At 41.9% G+C, this 15,322-nt stretch overlaps 2 protein-coding genes across 2 annotated transcripts; both read right to left on the bottom strand.

Annotated features, from left to right (window-relative positions):
• Positions 1-436: 436 nt before the first annotated feature.
• Positions 437-11,187, bottom strand: KAT2A (lysine acetyltransferase 2A). The gene is made up of 18 exons (XM_089505399.1): positions 10,888-11,187; positions 9,994-10,117; positions 9,261-9,406; positions 9,089-9,178; positions 8,329-8,510; positions 7,198-7,389; positions 6,931-7,037; positions 6,174-6,284; positions 5,638-5,774; positions 5,209-5,417; positions 4,964-5,090; positions 4,526-4,636; positions 3,667-3,810; positions 3,014-3,128; positions 2,689-2,725; positions 1,393-1,456; positions 1,108-1,192; positions 437-630 (listed from the first exon to the last, which is right to left on the bottom strand). The coding sequence occupies exons 1-18, from the start codon at positions 11,185-11,187 to the stop codon at positions 437-439; spliced, it is 2,475 nt and encodes an 824-aa protein (XP_089361525.1).
• A 1,408-nt stretch (positions 11,188-12,595) lies between these two features.
• On the bottom strand, positions 12,596-13,138 carry LOC149274531 (heat shock protein beta-11-like). The gene has a single exon (XM_089505400.1). It carries the CDS (start codon positions 13,136-13,138, stop codon positions 12,596-12,598), a length of 543 nt encoding a protein of 180 aa, XP_089361526.1.
• Between the last annotated feature and the right edge of the window lie 2,184 nt (positions 13,139-15,322).

Here is a 15,322-nt window from a genome sequence, read left to right on the forward strand (position 1 = left end):
AAAGGATTTAAATGGGGCAAAAAATGTCAGGACAGTCCAAGAGATGTTGAGGGTAACAACTATTGGATGTAAACACGTTTAAAACACATGCCAATACCAAAACAACAGGAAAATATTCTGCCGTCTCTTCTCCTGTGCATTTCTCCCAACGGGACATTATGTGTTGCTCAGACTGGAAAAAAACATCGGTGAAAAGACAATCGACAATGTCTCGTGTGACTCTCCAGTATCCGTAACCATATGACACAATTACATTGTTCCTATGTCATCCCGATTAGGCCCTTTGCACTTAATTTTGACGTAAGCCTTGGATGACTGCATCATTTCATTGAACTGGGAGCATGAAACCAAAGCCTAAGATGCAGGAGAATGAAATGCAGGAGCTGAAGTTGGCCCATGGCTGGAATGGATTACATAAAAGAAGTTGCTTTTTCAATTATTTGTCAATCAATCCTCCATCTTTCAGCTTAAAATAGAAGAATTTCTCCAGGGTGTTAGCACACTTGCAGTAATCGCTATCAGGGGGATTGTATTCTCGGCAGTTGGTGATGATTCTCTGCAGATCAGCAATGAATATCTTCTTGGTCACATAGTATCTGTTCTTCAGCCTCTCCGTCATGGTTTTCAAATCTGAGGTATAAATTAAGAGGTATGTATTATAAATTATATATATATCTTCCCATGCACTAATTCTACCACCAGCCTTTATCAAAGTGTGTGACTGTGATCATCCTTTTTTGTCCTTCTTTTCCCACACACATTATAGTTCAGGTATGAATAGAATTATAGGTATGTATACTACAGCATACTGTTGTCTAGCTGTCTTATTGTAAAAAAATACATTAACAAGGGGCTTAAAATTATTTAAAGCAAAGCTCTTACATACAAACTATGCTACTTTTAAATATATTAATAATGCGACGTAAATATAGTTTAGATTTGTATAACTTCTGGTTCCTTCTACGTAGATGATTTCACCTGCTGAGAACCTTTAAAAGTCTGCTACTAATACACTGACTATAGAGCGGCCCTGTTAACCCTTTCTGCAGTGTGCCTTTAATAATCAAAATGAAGACTTAAACCTCTTAAGAAGGACAAAAACCTCACCAATTGGAAAGCGAATCACTTCATAGTAATCTGGAGCCTCTGATTTCTTCACAGGTTCCATGAACGGCCAAGCACTTGGGTGAGTCTGCAATGACATTCACAAACATAAAATGCTTAGAAATAGAAAAGGATGTTTATTATATATAGTAAGCCAAATTAACTATGCTTATTTGATTATGGACATATGTCAAAGTCACTAACTCATTGTTACAGTGTAGTAAAATGAATATAACCTAAATAATTTTCTTTAAAAAAAAGTAGCCCTCCTTCCATGCATAAAATCACCTTTATCTGTGCAAGAAGGTTCTTCAGGACATTGTATAATTGATCTGGGTCTTTAATTTCCTTCCTATGGGATGAAAAAAATAAAAAGCACATAAAAAATGCAGATTTGTATTACCGTATTGGCTCGGATATAGGCCGCCCCCGTATATAGGCCGCACCCTAAAAGTTTGGTGCTTTTTTAAAGAAAAAGTTTTTTTCTTTAAAAAAGCCCCAAAAAACATGCTGCCACTCTGTCCTCCCTCCACGAGATATGCTGCCACTGTCCTCCTCCCTGCCCGAGATATGCTGCCACTGTCCTCCTCACTTACCGGAGCAGACTCCCGGGTGTCTTGCGGGGCCGGCGGGGGACATCTACGCAATACGCGTATACAACTTCCGGTGCCGGCAATGGATGTGCCGGCACCGGAAGTTGTATACGCGTATTGCGTAGATGTCCCCCGCCGGCCCCGCAAGACACCCGGGAGTCTGCTCCGGTAAGTCGGGGGGGGGGGGGGGAGAGGTAAAACGCATCGTGCGGGGACGCACCTAGACAACCTCCCGTGCCGGCACCCCCCCCGTGGGAAGTGCTGGCAGGGGAGGCTGTCTGAGCGTATCGGGGATTAGGATGCAGGTCCCCTGCACCGCTGCGGGGGATCTGTATCCAAACCCCGCTGCCTGCCCGGCGCCCGGGACTGCGGCGCCCGGCGCCTATAGACCCCGAATATAGGCCACACCCCCACTTTAAAAACTTAAAGTGGGGGAAAAAAGTGCGGCCTATATTCGAGCCAATACGGTATAATTCACATATATGAATTAAAAATCAACCCTATATGCTTAACACTGAAGGCAGCCACTAACTTCTTGTTTTCATCTAAGGATAAATATACCTCCATACTAAGGTTTTTTTTTTAAAGTAGCCATTGATTTGTTCTGTTTTTATTAAGGGCAAGAAGGGCGGCTGCTGATGGAAAATGGGCGCACCTCATCATTCTAGTTCCGTCACCGGCCCAACATTCCATGATGTAAAACAGTATGTCAACTCCGCAAAGCAATCACATCGATTGGACAAACAAGTTATATCAACTGTCAATATGCGCCGTTAGCAACATCACGTTACACAAGGTGTGTGATGTCAGATAACGCCACGTATCCTTTATCCACAAGTAAGCTCTTGAAACGATGTGTTGATTAAATAAAACTGTTTGACATCCATTCAGTCGGTGCTAGGTGGTGATCTGTGCTTCTGTTGAACAAATATATTAAGAGCAGTAAAATGTCATGCAAACGACGCAGCTGAACAAGGTTAGCTGCACTCACCCTTTTTCTTTGCATGTTGGCTTCCACCCAGTTTCTCCTGCAACACAAACCAAAGAAAATCAGGGGCATCTTCCGCTGGTACTTAAATAACACAGAACCAGGCTTAGACTTTCCAGAAACAAATTCTGCAGTAACAGACTTCTAGTAGAATGAATACAAGCAAACACAGTAAAAGGATTTAAGAAACTATTTATTTATACAGTCCTACGTGTTTAATAAATGATTCAAAGAGCAGACTAAAAACAGGTCAGTTGGGTCTTTTCTGCTCCTATCGAATATGAACCTTACTTTACCGGATAACAGACATTTCCATTTATGAACTTACGTATTCCTGGGATGCACTCCACTGGGATTTGACGCACACCTTCTTTGAAGCAAGTAAGTCCTGGATACACTTTGCGGATCTGAGCCTGCCTTCGTTCGATAAGTTTCTTAATTATCTGCATTAAATGACAATAATACAAATAACATAATCACCGAAATCCTTTGTAATGCGCACGCACCCACATATGTTCCCGGCTACAAATACATATAACAAAAGTTACGGAGAGTTAAAGATGATGGAAAACCCTTCCGCTTAAAATGAAGGATGTAGTAGAAGCACGTGATCTCTCTCCCTCTGTCTCTAACTGGGTGTCTGCGCGTTACCTAAAACTTACTCTCAAAAACTGAACTCCTCATCTTCCCCTCCCTCCAGCGGTAACTCTCCCTCATCAGTTTTCTTCAATGTTAATGGGGTTTTTATCTCTCCATCCCATCAAGCTCGCTGCCTTGGTGTCCCCCTTGACGCCGACATTTCATTTACCGCTCACATTCAGTGTGTCTCAAAAAACTGCCACCTTCATCTTAAAAACATCCCCCACATCGTAGCACCAATAACAGACATTACCAAAACTAGACATTATACAAAAAAGGATATTGAAGACAAATGAGATTTCTTTCCTTTGGGGGGAATGATATGTTTATAAATATCTATACCTCCTTTTGCTTCTTGATGATGTGGGAGAGTTCTGTGTAAGGAATACGGGGGTTGAGTTCGCACTCCATTAATGTGGCCCCTTCATAGTCCTTTATGTATCCCAGATATCGGCTCTTTGGGACTTTGATATCCTTTGAAAAACCCTTTAGAGGCAAGAGCAACAATTACCAGAAATAATCTATGAGGACAGAATGAAACAGGAGAGAGAAAAAAGCAAAAGTTAAAAAAAAGAATGATAAAGAAAAAAGTATGAAAGTAGTAGGAAAAGCTGGGGAGAACTATTTGGCACCCTGGCAGATCCTGTATGTGGCCACCGCTGCCCCTTTAACAGCCCACCAGTGCCACCGCTGCCCCCCTAAAAAGCCCGCCAGTGCCACCGCTGCCCCCTTAAACAGCCTGCCTGTCCCCTTTCTGCCCCTAAAAAACTCACTCATCCATTCTGAGCAGTTCAGGGGGTTACCGAAGCCTCCTTAGGTATTTCTAAAACATTAAATAGAACTTGGTGGTGGCAGCAAATAAAGTTTGGGGGTCGTAAGGTGAGCAGGTTTAGGGGTTAAGGTGTAGTTGCTCTGGGCCCTGCAGGGATAGCGGCCAGTAGGCCTGCGGGCTGTTTTTTTTTCTATTAACCCTTTTCACGTCCATGTCCTTATTAACGTAATGGTGACAGCCTGTTGTGTTATTTTTGGGGCGTCCGTTACAAGGTGTATTAAGAAAATGCAGAGCAGGAATATGTGATTGAGGAGAGGTTGAGGAAAAAAAATCATGTCAAATGAATGAACAAATAATTTTGCAGACAGTGCCAGAATGAGTTGGATAAAGACATTGCGTAGAGTTTACACACCCATCAGAGAAACTCACCTGTTTCTTGAAGTAGCCTATGGCATATTCATCGGCATAGGTCAGGAAGTACAGGATATTGTGTTTGATATGATATTCTTTTAAATGGTTCATCAAGTGTGTGCCGTAACCCTTAAATAAAAAGTGTATAAGCTGCAAACAAAGTCTATATAGCAATACATACATATATAAACCACAAACTATAGAAAAGGAGGTCAAACTGTAAACTCTTGAGCTTTGTTTTGGACAGATGCTGCCAGCACCCCCTGCAAGCCAAGAAAGCCACATAAAGCAATCTTCAATCTGTCTGCTTCTGGGTGTAAAAAATGAATGAAAGTGTATGTGAAGAACATACACAACAATAGGGAGGTCCTGTTTTCTCCTTGAATAAGATGCAATTGTTCATGTACAGTTACCAACATGGACAATCGGGGATACAAATTGGAAAGTATTGGTTACCTTGACTTGCTCATTGGACGTCACTGCACAGAAGACTATCTCTGTGAAGCCTTGGGTGGGGAACATACGGAAGCAGATACCTCCGATGACACGACCATCCTTAATGAGAGCCAGGGTTTTGTGTTTTCTTTAGGGGGAAAAAAATAACTTATCTAGCAGATAATGGCAGAAACTATACAGACACGAGAAGAGACCTAAAAAGCACTTGGGGTAAACAAAAATGAAACATGCAATAAGCAACTTACGGGTCAAACACAAGACGTGTTATGTACTCCTTTGGCATCCTGGGAAGCTGATGTGAAAAGACGTTCTGAAGACCCACTAGCCACATAAGGATCTTTTTATTAGACTTCTGCGACAGAGAGTTTCCTATAACATGAAATTCGATGATCCCTCTTCTCTCCTCCAAGCGAGCGGTCTCATCACGTGCTGCATTAGCCGACAATAAGCTTGTCTATGAAGAGCCAAAAGGTTCATAGATTAAAAAAAAATTGAAAGGGAAAAATAAATTAGGGCCAGCTTTCACAATTTCAAGAGATCAACACCAGGGGGGTTAGAACCCCATTTCGCAAGATTTTAGATTTTCTGGTAATTGCCAATAGTGCGTCTCGCTGAGGTTAGCTTTAAACCTGACATTTAAAAACACTTTCCACTCAACATTAATGTAGCCTTACATCAGGGCCAAGCATGGCAGCAGGATCGGTTATGGTTAGCATAACCTCATTCACTAGCTCCATAGGTATGTCACCCATCACCCGGATTCTCTTAGCATCTTCCAGCGTCAGGCTGTCCGACAGTTTCCGCTTTTCGCCTGCAAGCAAATGACAGAACAGTCACAGAGAGTGTAATGTACCATCTACAGTGGTTACCGACTCATAAATGTTACAGGTATAACGTGCTTTTGTGGTGCTATTCATTTTCTTTCATTTTATTTTAGTACGCTATGCAGCATCAGAAAATGCAAACTTGAAAAACTTGAATATTCTAGAAACGTTGCTTTATTTTAGTATCCGCCCAAGGCTGCATTCGAAAAAGTAGTCACAGAAACACAATTTCTTGCTTCGGCCCAATCAGTCCCTTATATAAGCTTATTTCAAAACGGCCTCCATACTCAATAATAAAAGCTTTCCATGTACCATCAGACCCAACGGTTTTTACCAGCGCATGAAGCCTCCTGATCCCACCATGTAGTAGCGAGGAGAGGGCTTACCTGGCATGGGTTCTGAGTTGTTGGCATCTGCACTTGATGTCATGGAAGAGTTGTTGTTAAGATTGCTGCTAAATAGCGGTGTACTGGGGACTGATGTGGTATTGCCTGCAGCTAAATGAAGCAAAAATCAGGATGTTATGAAAAAAAGAGACTTCCACCGTTACTAAAGTCATATACATCTATAGTATATTGTATAGAAAGATCTGCCTCAGGAGGCTGCATATTAGCCTATTCTACTAGCCACACATTCTGACGTCTTATGCTGTCTGTAGTAAACAACGCAATAACTAATTGTTAATCATGCAGTTGGACCGCGGCTAATGAAAATCTACAATGGAACCAACTACTTTTCCCCCATAAGACAAGGCTGTTTTTTTATGACAAATAAAGAAAGTGATACTAATAGCAGATAGAAAACACATTGTCGCACCGCATGACACCAATATTCTGTTTGGAATGCAAATTACAGAAACCAATTTGAACTATTAACTTCACATTGGGTGTTAAAAGAAGAAAAAAAATAGCTTAAAAATTATTGTTTTGAGAACAATTCACAAAGGATACCATTAATAAAATGATATAGTTAACACTTGCCATGGATTCATATTACATTATTTGTCACATTACTTTTACTATTCTTGGTAACAGCCATTAGATCGCATACAACAAATTCACAAAAAGCACTATAATTCACTTAAAAAGTAAATAATAATAAATCATGTAAAGTAATGTTCATCTGATTTAGACTATGAAGTACCTGGACGAGACACATGTGGAGAACCTTCTGTGGCTGGGACTGTGAAATCTGCCTCCCAAATGGGAGAGTTTTCCCCATAAATTTCTTCTTCGAGCATTGAAAGGAACCTGAAATATGTTTACACCAAATATATGTAAAATATGGAAAGCAGGGGGACTGCGTAGCAGCACCAGACATTGGCTACATATTTCCAGTTATTACACCGACGGCTGAGGAGCGCACATTAATACCCAACAGAGAATCACAACTAAGGCAGAAGAGACTCACTTTGGGAAATGTGTGAGAATAAGGGTCCTTTTCTCTGGAACCAGTTTGTCCTTCTCCACTCTGAACTTCTCCAGCAACTGCCTCCGGGTAACCGTAAAGATGGAACGGAGTAAGCTTCTTCCAAACACATGGGTAGTTTCATATCGTGGTAAACTATCACAACTCTGAGGCACGTGACAGTAGCACAGCCACCTGCAATATGTAAGTCAGCACCGTTAATCCAAACTACATAGTGAGAAATCATACAGCCCCACGACGAGGCTCAGGGCAGCCCAGCTTTTCTGTCCAAATGTGTGTATTTCTTAATTTTTCGCCAGCTATTAGCAAAATAATTTTATCTTCTACCATCATCTATTGCAGGGGTGTCCAACCTGCGGCCCTCCAACTGCTGCGGGACTACATCTCCCATAATGCTCTTTCAGCTAAAGGCCTGGCAGAGGAGTATGGGAGATGTAGTCCTGCAGCAGCTGGAGGGCCACAGGTTGGACACCCCTGATCTATGCTCTACCAACAGCTTTTATTTATTTATTGTTACCCACCAATTAACTCTGTTTTGGAATGTTTTTATTTTTATTTTTTTTAACAAAAAGGGGCTACATAACCTCAAAAAACAAAATAACTGTAAAGACACCTCCTCCTACCAAAGTACTCATTTGAAGGCTTCCAGAACCAGTCAGCATTCAACAAATAACTGGACAGTTGCATCTTCTAATGGAAAAAACAACGTGGTACCGAATCCATCAAACAAACCAGATCCTAGGAGAATGACAGCGACCACAACTCGGCCACGATCCGGCCCTCCACTAACGTAATAAGAGATGTCACACCATCAGACAGCTGGCTACATTTCGGCCACATAGATTTTACGAAGACTTTTATTGAGTTTCCTAAAGACCCTGTGCCGAAAAGCAATTTTTTCTATTCTTGCAATAATAAAAGTCCGCTTTCTGTCATCGCTGGTTTTCTTCGCGCTCTAGTCATATTTTCTTTTTACTTTTAATAAGCATTCGCCGTGGTTAACGGGGCACAGTTGCAATTTAAAATAAACAGCCTGAATGTATACGAAAAAAAACGTTAAGTTATGAAATTTTTGAGAATCAAGTTTAATGAAACTTTAATGGAACTCGTTACCTGGTGTAATTGACTTTATACGTTGCGACATCTTCATTCTGCGACCTCTGCCGGAATTGCGAGGGCGTTTCAAGCTTCCAGTAGTTCAAGCAAAGCAGGAACATTTTGGAAAGCTCATACATGGTCTGACGTTCCTTGGGCTGCAGATGGCTGAACTTGTACTGAACAAAATTTAGAACTCCCTAATGGAACACACAGAAAGGCATCTTTACAGTCTCGGCAACAAACATTAAGGAAGTCATACGCCTAAGGAATATAATGGGGCATGAATGCATGGCCACAATTATTTGTTTAATACAAAGGTCAATATATTTGGTTAATGGAAAAGGTTTATACCTAGGATTACATCTATCATAGAGTTTAAAAAGAAACAAAACAGGCCTAAAATACAAAATTAAACAAAGGTTTAATTCTGGAAACTGGATGAATTGTCACTGGAGCCTTACATCCAAGTTATTCACTGATCAAACATACCAAATATCTTACAGTAAATGCAAAAAATGTGAAGTCTAACAATATCAAATGAGACAAATTATCTATGGACTTTTTCTTTCTACTTGCCAAAGAAAAGAAAGCTGCATACATTATCAATTGCTTATGCAGTTTAAATGTTCTGCTAGTCCATATAATAGGTCAAGCTATAGACTGATCAAGTTGACAGAGTTCCTGGTATCCTATAGTTATTCCTATATATATCATCTCTGATTTTTTTATTGGTTTGTTCGATTGAGGAAGGGGTTATTAAAAACAACATAATTACCTGTTCAATATTTGGCTTTTCAAACGGTGGATTTCCAAGAGATCCCTCAACAACGGGTCGGATCATCTGCAAGATGCACTTTCTCAGCAGCTATGGAAAAGAAACCATATATTGTTCCAGAAACATTCCAATTAGAACATTAAATGACTTAACACATTTAGGCCATCCTCACCTTAAACAGGTAAAAGTAAACTTGCTTGGTGTCTGTATCCTCTTCTTTATGGACGGACATGAAGAGATTCTCCACGTCCACCACCATGCCCAACAGACGGTTGATTTCATCTTCAGAAACATTTTCTAGGTGGGATACGTGGTCAGCTGCAAGATACGTTAGAAGATTACGCTACTTGGAAATGATGAGCGTTGCTCTCTGTCAAGCCTTGAATTTCACTGCTGCTTAGAGAGTGGAAATACGCAAGTCGCATAAATGAACCAACAAAGGAAATTCAATGATTAAATTCCTACAGGACTTCTTCAATGAAGAACCAAGTTCAGGCTAGTCACACTGGCCAATGGCAGATTCGCAACCAAGATGGATATGGAATTAAAGACTTCATAAAAGCTAAATAAATATAGAAAACATGTTCTGCTAAAATGTAAAATGAAGGTTTGTTCCAATGGGATTCACTGGAGGTTTTATGCATCCCAATCGTACAATCATTGAGGAAATGCTCTGTAAATGATCTGCATGCTTATTGTAGTTCACGCTCACAATATTATGGGGTTGGACCAGAGGCGAAAACATGTAGGGAAATCATTCGAGCCTCACGTTTCCTGATATTTTAAGAACAAACTTTATTTCATGAAATCATTTTTTTGGAAATATGCAGTAAAATGACATTATCTCAGAAAACATATATTGCTTGAAGTTAGCAAGCACAGAAAACATAGCAACCAACACACACCTAGCTCATGACCGCAACTGCGACAAGGCTCACTCAGGCTGGCGGCAGGCTGCTGAAGGTCCATTCGGGGGGCCGTCTGCGGGTTGGGGTTCTTCCACCCATTGCACTTACAGATGTCATTCGCCTAAAGTTGTAAACGGTCAACAATTGTATGACATCAAAACACTGAGATTTCCTCAAGTTATCAGGTTTACATCACTAAAGAAAATAACAGTGTGTTTATATAAATTGTATTAAATCAGGGCTCGACAAACGCTAGGTTGCTATGGAGACAAGAAATTGCTTCTCTTAGATAGAGATTAACCCAATCTTTCATTACCAACCATTTCTCCTGACACAGGCGCGGACCCCTTCTGTTCTCTAATAAACAGCTTTCACCCCGAATAGCACAGCCTTCTATAACGGGGGGCCGGTCATGCCCCGTAACGCACTGAATCCATCCGACAGCCTCTGCCCTTTCACGCTGGGCATTAATGCGCTGTGATTGGCACAGCCGTATAATATGTGAATTGCCATCACAGCGGATCCCTTCCTCTGAATGAAATCAATCCTGAAATATCATCTCATTCTGGGAGAAAATACATCATTTTCCAGGGCAGATCTGTTTAGAGCGGCTGGGTCCCCGGGGCTTCACTGGGTATCTTCCACTCACACTTACGTCTTGAGCCTGGCGCTCAGATCAACGAATGGAGGGCATTTGATTCATTGATTGATTATTGGACATGCGCTGCTTTCTGTCTTCTCACAGGCACCGGTTTCCAATGCATGGCTGGGGTTCTCAATGCAAATGAACGGCGCAGGCGAATGCAAAAAGAATGCACTGAACGAAATGCACCCAATGGACCCCTTCCTATGCGTAAGGCTTAACACACCCAATTCCCACGTTTTGTTTACCTTGCAAGCAGAAAATACACCGAGTTTCTCGAGCTTCTTGGCCCGCGGTAATGCACGGACTTGTGCTTTTCTTTGGCTGGCCCTCTGCTGCTGGCTCAGCCCGGGTCTGGCTGGGTCACTGGTGCTCGTACTACTCCCGCCCGCAGCGGGTAACCCGGACTGCCCGCCAGATGTGGACTGCAGACTTCCCCGGGACTGCGAGGCCTGGACCAGCTCAGCCATAGCGAAGCTGTCCGTCTGCTCCCAAATCAATAAAGTTTTGTTATTCAACAATGGCTCTGTGGTAATGGTCAGGCGCATGTGCGTGACTGGAGAGGAGGTCTCTGGGAGTTGTAGTTTCTAAGTGGACACACATCATTCATTCTGAATTAAATGCTAAACTGACACCTTGACTAGAACTGCAGCGTACCTACCGTATGGGTGCCAGCTTCGCCAGGGACGTTGCAGTTCCAGTTTAGATGCCAGTTTAGACTTGAATTACTTTACTTAGAAATGTAGAACGTGTAGATGGGGCAAATCGTTATAGGCTGGGGTCACTCCTACTATACTATTCTATAGGGGTTACTGATACTGAATACATTTATAGTCTTATTGTCTAGAGGAAGGCCTGGTCCTGATGCAGGGGACAAGCAGATGAAGAAAAAGGCAAGAGAAGAAGAGAGCTGTGGGAAACGAGAAAGGGACTCAAAAATCAGTTGATGGGGAAGGTAGGGGGAAATTGAGAGAGTGTGAGGTAGAGTGAAAAAAACAACAACATGCAAATGATGATGATCGATGGGATTTATGGTGTACCACCGTCAATGTTTGGCTCAGTATATAGTGATGGGAGTTATGGTTTACCACTGGTAATGTCTGGGTCAGTATATAGTGACAGGAGTCATGATGCACCATTATGTGTGCCAGGCTTAGTATATAGTGTTATATTAATGACCACCCTGTCTGGTTCACTATATAAAGATATTATTTATTGTTTTATATAAGGCCATCAAATTCTGAAGCGCTGTACAATCGATGGACAGGACATAACAAGTTGTATGTAACATAACAATTTGACTTACAGAGGCAACAGATGAGGAGGGCCCTGTGCACAGGAGCTTACAATCTGTGATGCTGTACCACCAGGGTAGGGGTCTCATTAATTCCCAAGAGTTGTCATTCATTTCAACAAATCATTCAATCATCAATTTGGCAACCAAGAAGGGGGAGGGCAGCTGCTGCGACGGGACTGCAAGTTCCAGATCAATTAAGTGCTTTTCTCATTTTGGAATAATATTAAAACAATGAAAGAGTATTTTAATATACATTCTTCTATAGAGGGGGTGTCATTACACTGTCCCTTTGAGAACATCACACAGACTATAAATGACCATTTTGTACTCTAGATTCATTTGCCCAGCGCCTGCCCACAACACACACTGCTCCGCAGTCACCCCGAAAACAGCGAGTGCACATTGTAATACAAGTGTAAATGTTCACCCCCATAAAATGTGGGACTCACATAGTCCTCAGTCCTTGTAACATGTCATTCATTTTAACCATTCACCTACTATTATAATTTTCATGAATACTTTACTAAAGTTACCCTTCAACATTAAAGTTATTCAATAGAACAATATATGCAATATGACATAGTCTGATGAGATGTTTTAAAAGCATTTATTAATAAATAGTCATGGTTTTTGTGACATGATCATCTAAAAGTGAGAAATTAAGGTTTTGAGCTTGTGTTGTTCTCTGCGTTCAGCTTCTTGGCCTCGGAGGTTGCGGGTAGCTGGATGGGCACGGTCCTTTCCTTCCCAGCGGCTTGGGTGGCTCTCGGGGCTTCTACATGCAGCTGGCCATCAGTGGTAACGATACAACTCAACTCCTCTGCTCTAACATCATCAGGCAGATCTGCTTCTTTCCTGAAGATCTGGCACTTGTAAGAAAAGGAACCTTTCCCATCTTCACATTTAGATTCCTTTGCGCCCGTCACCAACAGCTTTCTTCCCAATACTTTTACTGTTAGCTCTTTGGGCAAAAAATCCTTCACTCCCAGGCATAGAGTGAAACCTCCGTCACCGGACGTGGTGTTGCTGGCACTTAGGACAGGCAGGGATTTGTTATGTTTAATTGTCATCTCCTGCAGAAGCTGCTGGTGGAAGCGGTCCATAAGCTTCATGTTTTCTTTGATATCTTCCACTCTCCTGACCATATCCTGTTCCAAACAAGCAAAGACATCTCTAGACGTCGGCCACAGAGGATTCAGCATGTTGGGGGTATGATTCCCGGAGAGGTGAAGGCACAGCATGATCTCTGACTTTCAGCGTGATCTCCCTTGTTGATTGAGCTTCCAGTCTGTAAGATTATCTGAAAAGAGACGAGCAGTAGGATTTATACCCCCCACCGATACGTCTGGACTTTTCTTAGACTCCTCGGTTGTGCATTACGTTGTTGACAAATCTTACACCAAGTAACAAGATGACTCAGACTTGGAGTCTTTACTTACGTTTCACGTACACATATAACTCCGCCAAATACATCATCGCCTGAAAATATCACAGCAGTCTCACTCTGCGCAGTAGGGCATTGCTGCATTGTTTAACACGTTGAGTGCCAGGAGAAGTGAAATCAAAGTCAAGAGATTCTACTTAATACATAATACCTTTTCTGTATAATCCTTTAGCTATTTAGTCACCAGAAACCCGGTTAATACGTTGCTTACTGGTACTCAGCAGGTGTTTTAAAGTCTTATGATTTCTGTGAAAAAAACTTTCAGATCGATAAACTCTCTAGGAAGTGATAAAAACCACTGTCTTTCATACATTCCTCGTTAGCTGTAAGACATAGGTTACTGGCCAGCACTATGAGTATGAATTACAGTAAAAAGGTTTTGAATTTATTTTGGCCTCTGAAACTCATTAAACAGGGCTGTCATTGTATGTAACGGGGTACGGGGCAAACTTCCCTCCATGCCCCCATCCCTGTACAGAGATGCAAGGTGGAGGTCTGCTGTCATTGTCCAGACAGGGTTCACGATCATAGGAGGACAATGCATCGGATTCAGTGCTGTAGCATTCCGGAGATGAGATCCATACCACTATGATGAAAAAGGTCCTGTACCCATAAGGAGTCATGCTGTAGAAAGGTTAAGACGTGATGTCATCGTTTAAAGGCTAACAATGTTAATTGCTAATCAAAGTTTTAATCAGCATGCAGTAGCCGAGTCTACATTAGTCACCGAAGTTAAATATAGGGTTTAGCTACATCATTGGATGAAAAACCTTTCTGCTATCCTGGGTCCCGGGGAACTGTCACAACTCATAGATACAAATTATAGGGAGCTGATCACTCCTTGCCAATCGTTGTTGCAGAAAAATACCGGGAAATAAATTGCCCCTTGGTTCAATGTCGAAAACAGCAACACATTATAGGATTTAAAAGCCATAGTGCGAATATTCACTCAAACGCATAGGAGAAAAGAGGAATAAAGAAAATGCCAATGTTGTTCCTTGGTCCGGTCCAAGTCCCCTAGATGGCATCTCAGCTACTTTACGTTATCCGAGAGATTCAAGATCACCAATACTCAGGCTCAATGAGTTACTGGGGCCATCAAGATCCTAGGGTAGTCATCTGTGCCACCTTCATTACATTTACCCCCTGCAGCTATGTCACTGGAACCAACTTTTATTGTCTTTGTAACATTATATGTCACCCATATAAAAAGCACATTTTCTTAGTGACAGGAGAGGAATGGGCCGCGAAATCGATATGGTCAGGGCCAGAAGACCAGGGAGAGATTACGTTTGAAGAAAAAGGGTAAGAGTCAAGGAAAAGACATAATTCATGGATCTCAGAAATGCACAAAAATGGTTAACAGGGAAATTCTACCACTAAACCACTGTCTGATGGCAACCGTCTGATGGCCTATTTTTTCTTCATGAAACCAAGTTGCAGAGCTCAGAGTGCAGTGTATTTTTCTCCTTCCAAAACAAAAAAAATATACACACTCAAGCATAAACTCACTTACATGCCTACGCACATATACTCACACGCACACACATATATACATACATAATGACACCCACATGCATCACACAGCTTGGCAGATATAGTTTATTTTGGCAAGACATATGTATATTGTGTATACATGTATATTGATGCCACCAAAACAGCCCTGGCCCGTTTCTTCATTCCTGTGGTTGGAGGGCTATGTCTGTTCCAACAGACTTCTGTTTCAGTGTTCCATCGCAACACACGCGGCTTCAGTGCTGAGCGCCAGTATATGATGTCATACAGCATCAATAGCCAGCACGCTTCCCAAGGGAGCAGCGAAGCCGGGGATACAGACCTTGTGCTCCCTTTATTTTGAGCCAGTTAAATAACTAGTCGATCGGCAACCAGCCTGCGTGCCAAAACAGAGACCTTGGCTTGCCCGTTATGGCACACATGCCAT

The sequence above is a fragment of the Sceloporus occidentalis genome, unplaced genomic scaffold (assembly GCF_023333645.1).
Source record: "Sceloporus occidentalis isolate IW3139 unplaced genomic scaffold, rSceOcc1.0.p SCAF_327, whole genome shotgun sequence".
Taxonomy (NCBI): domain Eukaryota; kingdom Metazoa; phylum Chordata; class Lepidosauria; order Squamata; family Phrynosomatidae; genus Sceloporus; species Sceloporus occidentalis.

What these genes read in the sequence shown, in the direction of transcription:
- KAT2A (XM_089505399.1), bottom strand. Translation starts at nt 11,187, where the DNA reads ATGCGCCTGACCATTACCACAGAGCCATTGTTGAATAACAAAACTTTA. An exon ending in CGTCCAATGAGCAAGTCAAG is followed by an intron (nt 4,637 to 4,963) that starts GTAACCAATACT and finishes TTTTTATTTAAG; the next exon opens with GGTTACGGCACACACTTGAT. An exon ending in CCAACATGCAAAGAAAAAGG is followed by an intron (nt 1,457 to 2,688) that starts GTGAGTGCAGCT and finishes TTCATCCCATAG; the next exon opens with GAAGGAAATTAAAGACCCAG.
- LOC149274531 (XM_089505400.1), bottom strand. Translation starts at nt 13,138, where the DNA reads ATGCTGAATCCTCTGTGGCCGACGTCTAGAGATGTCTTTGCTTGTTTG.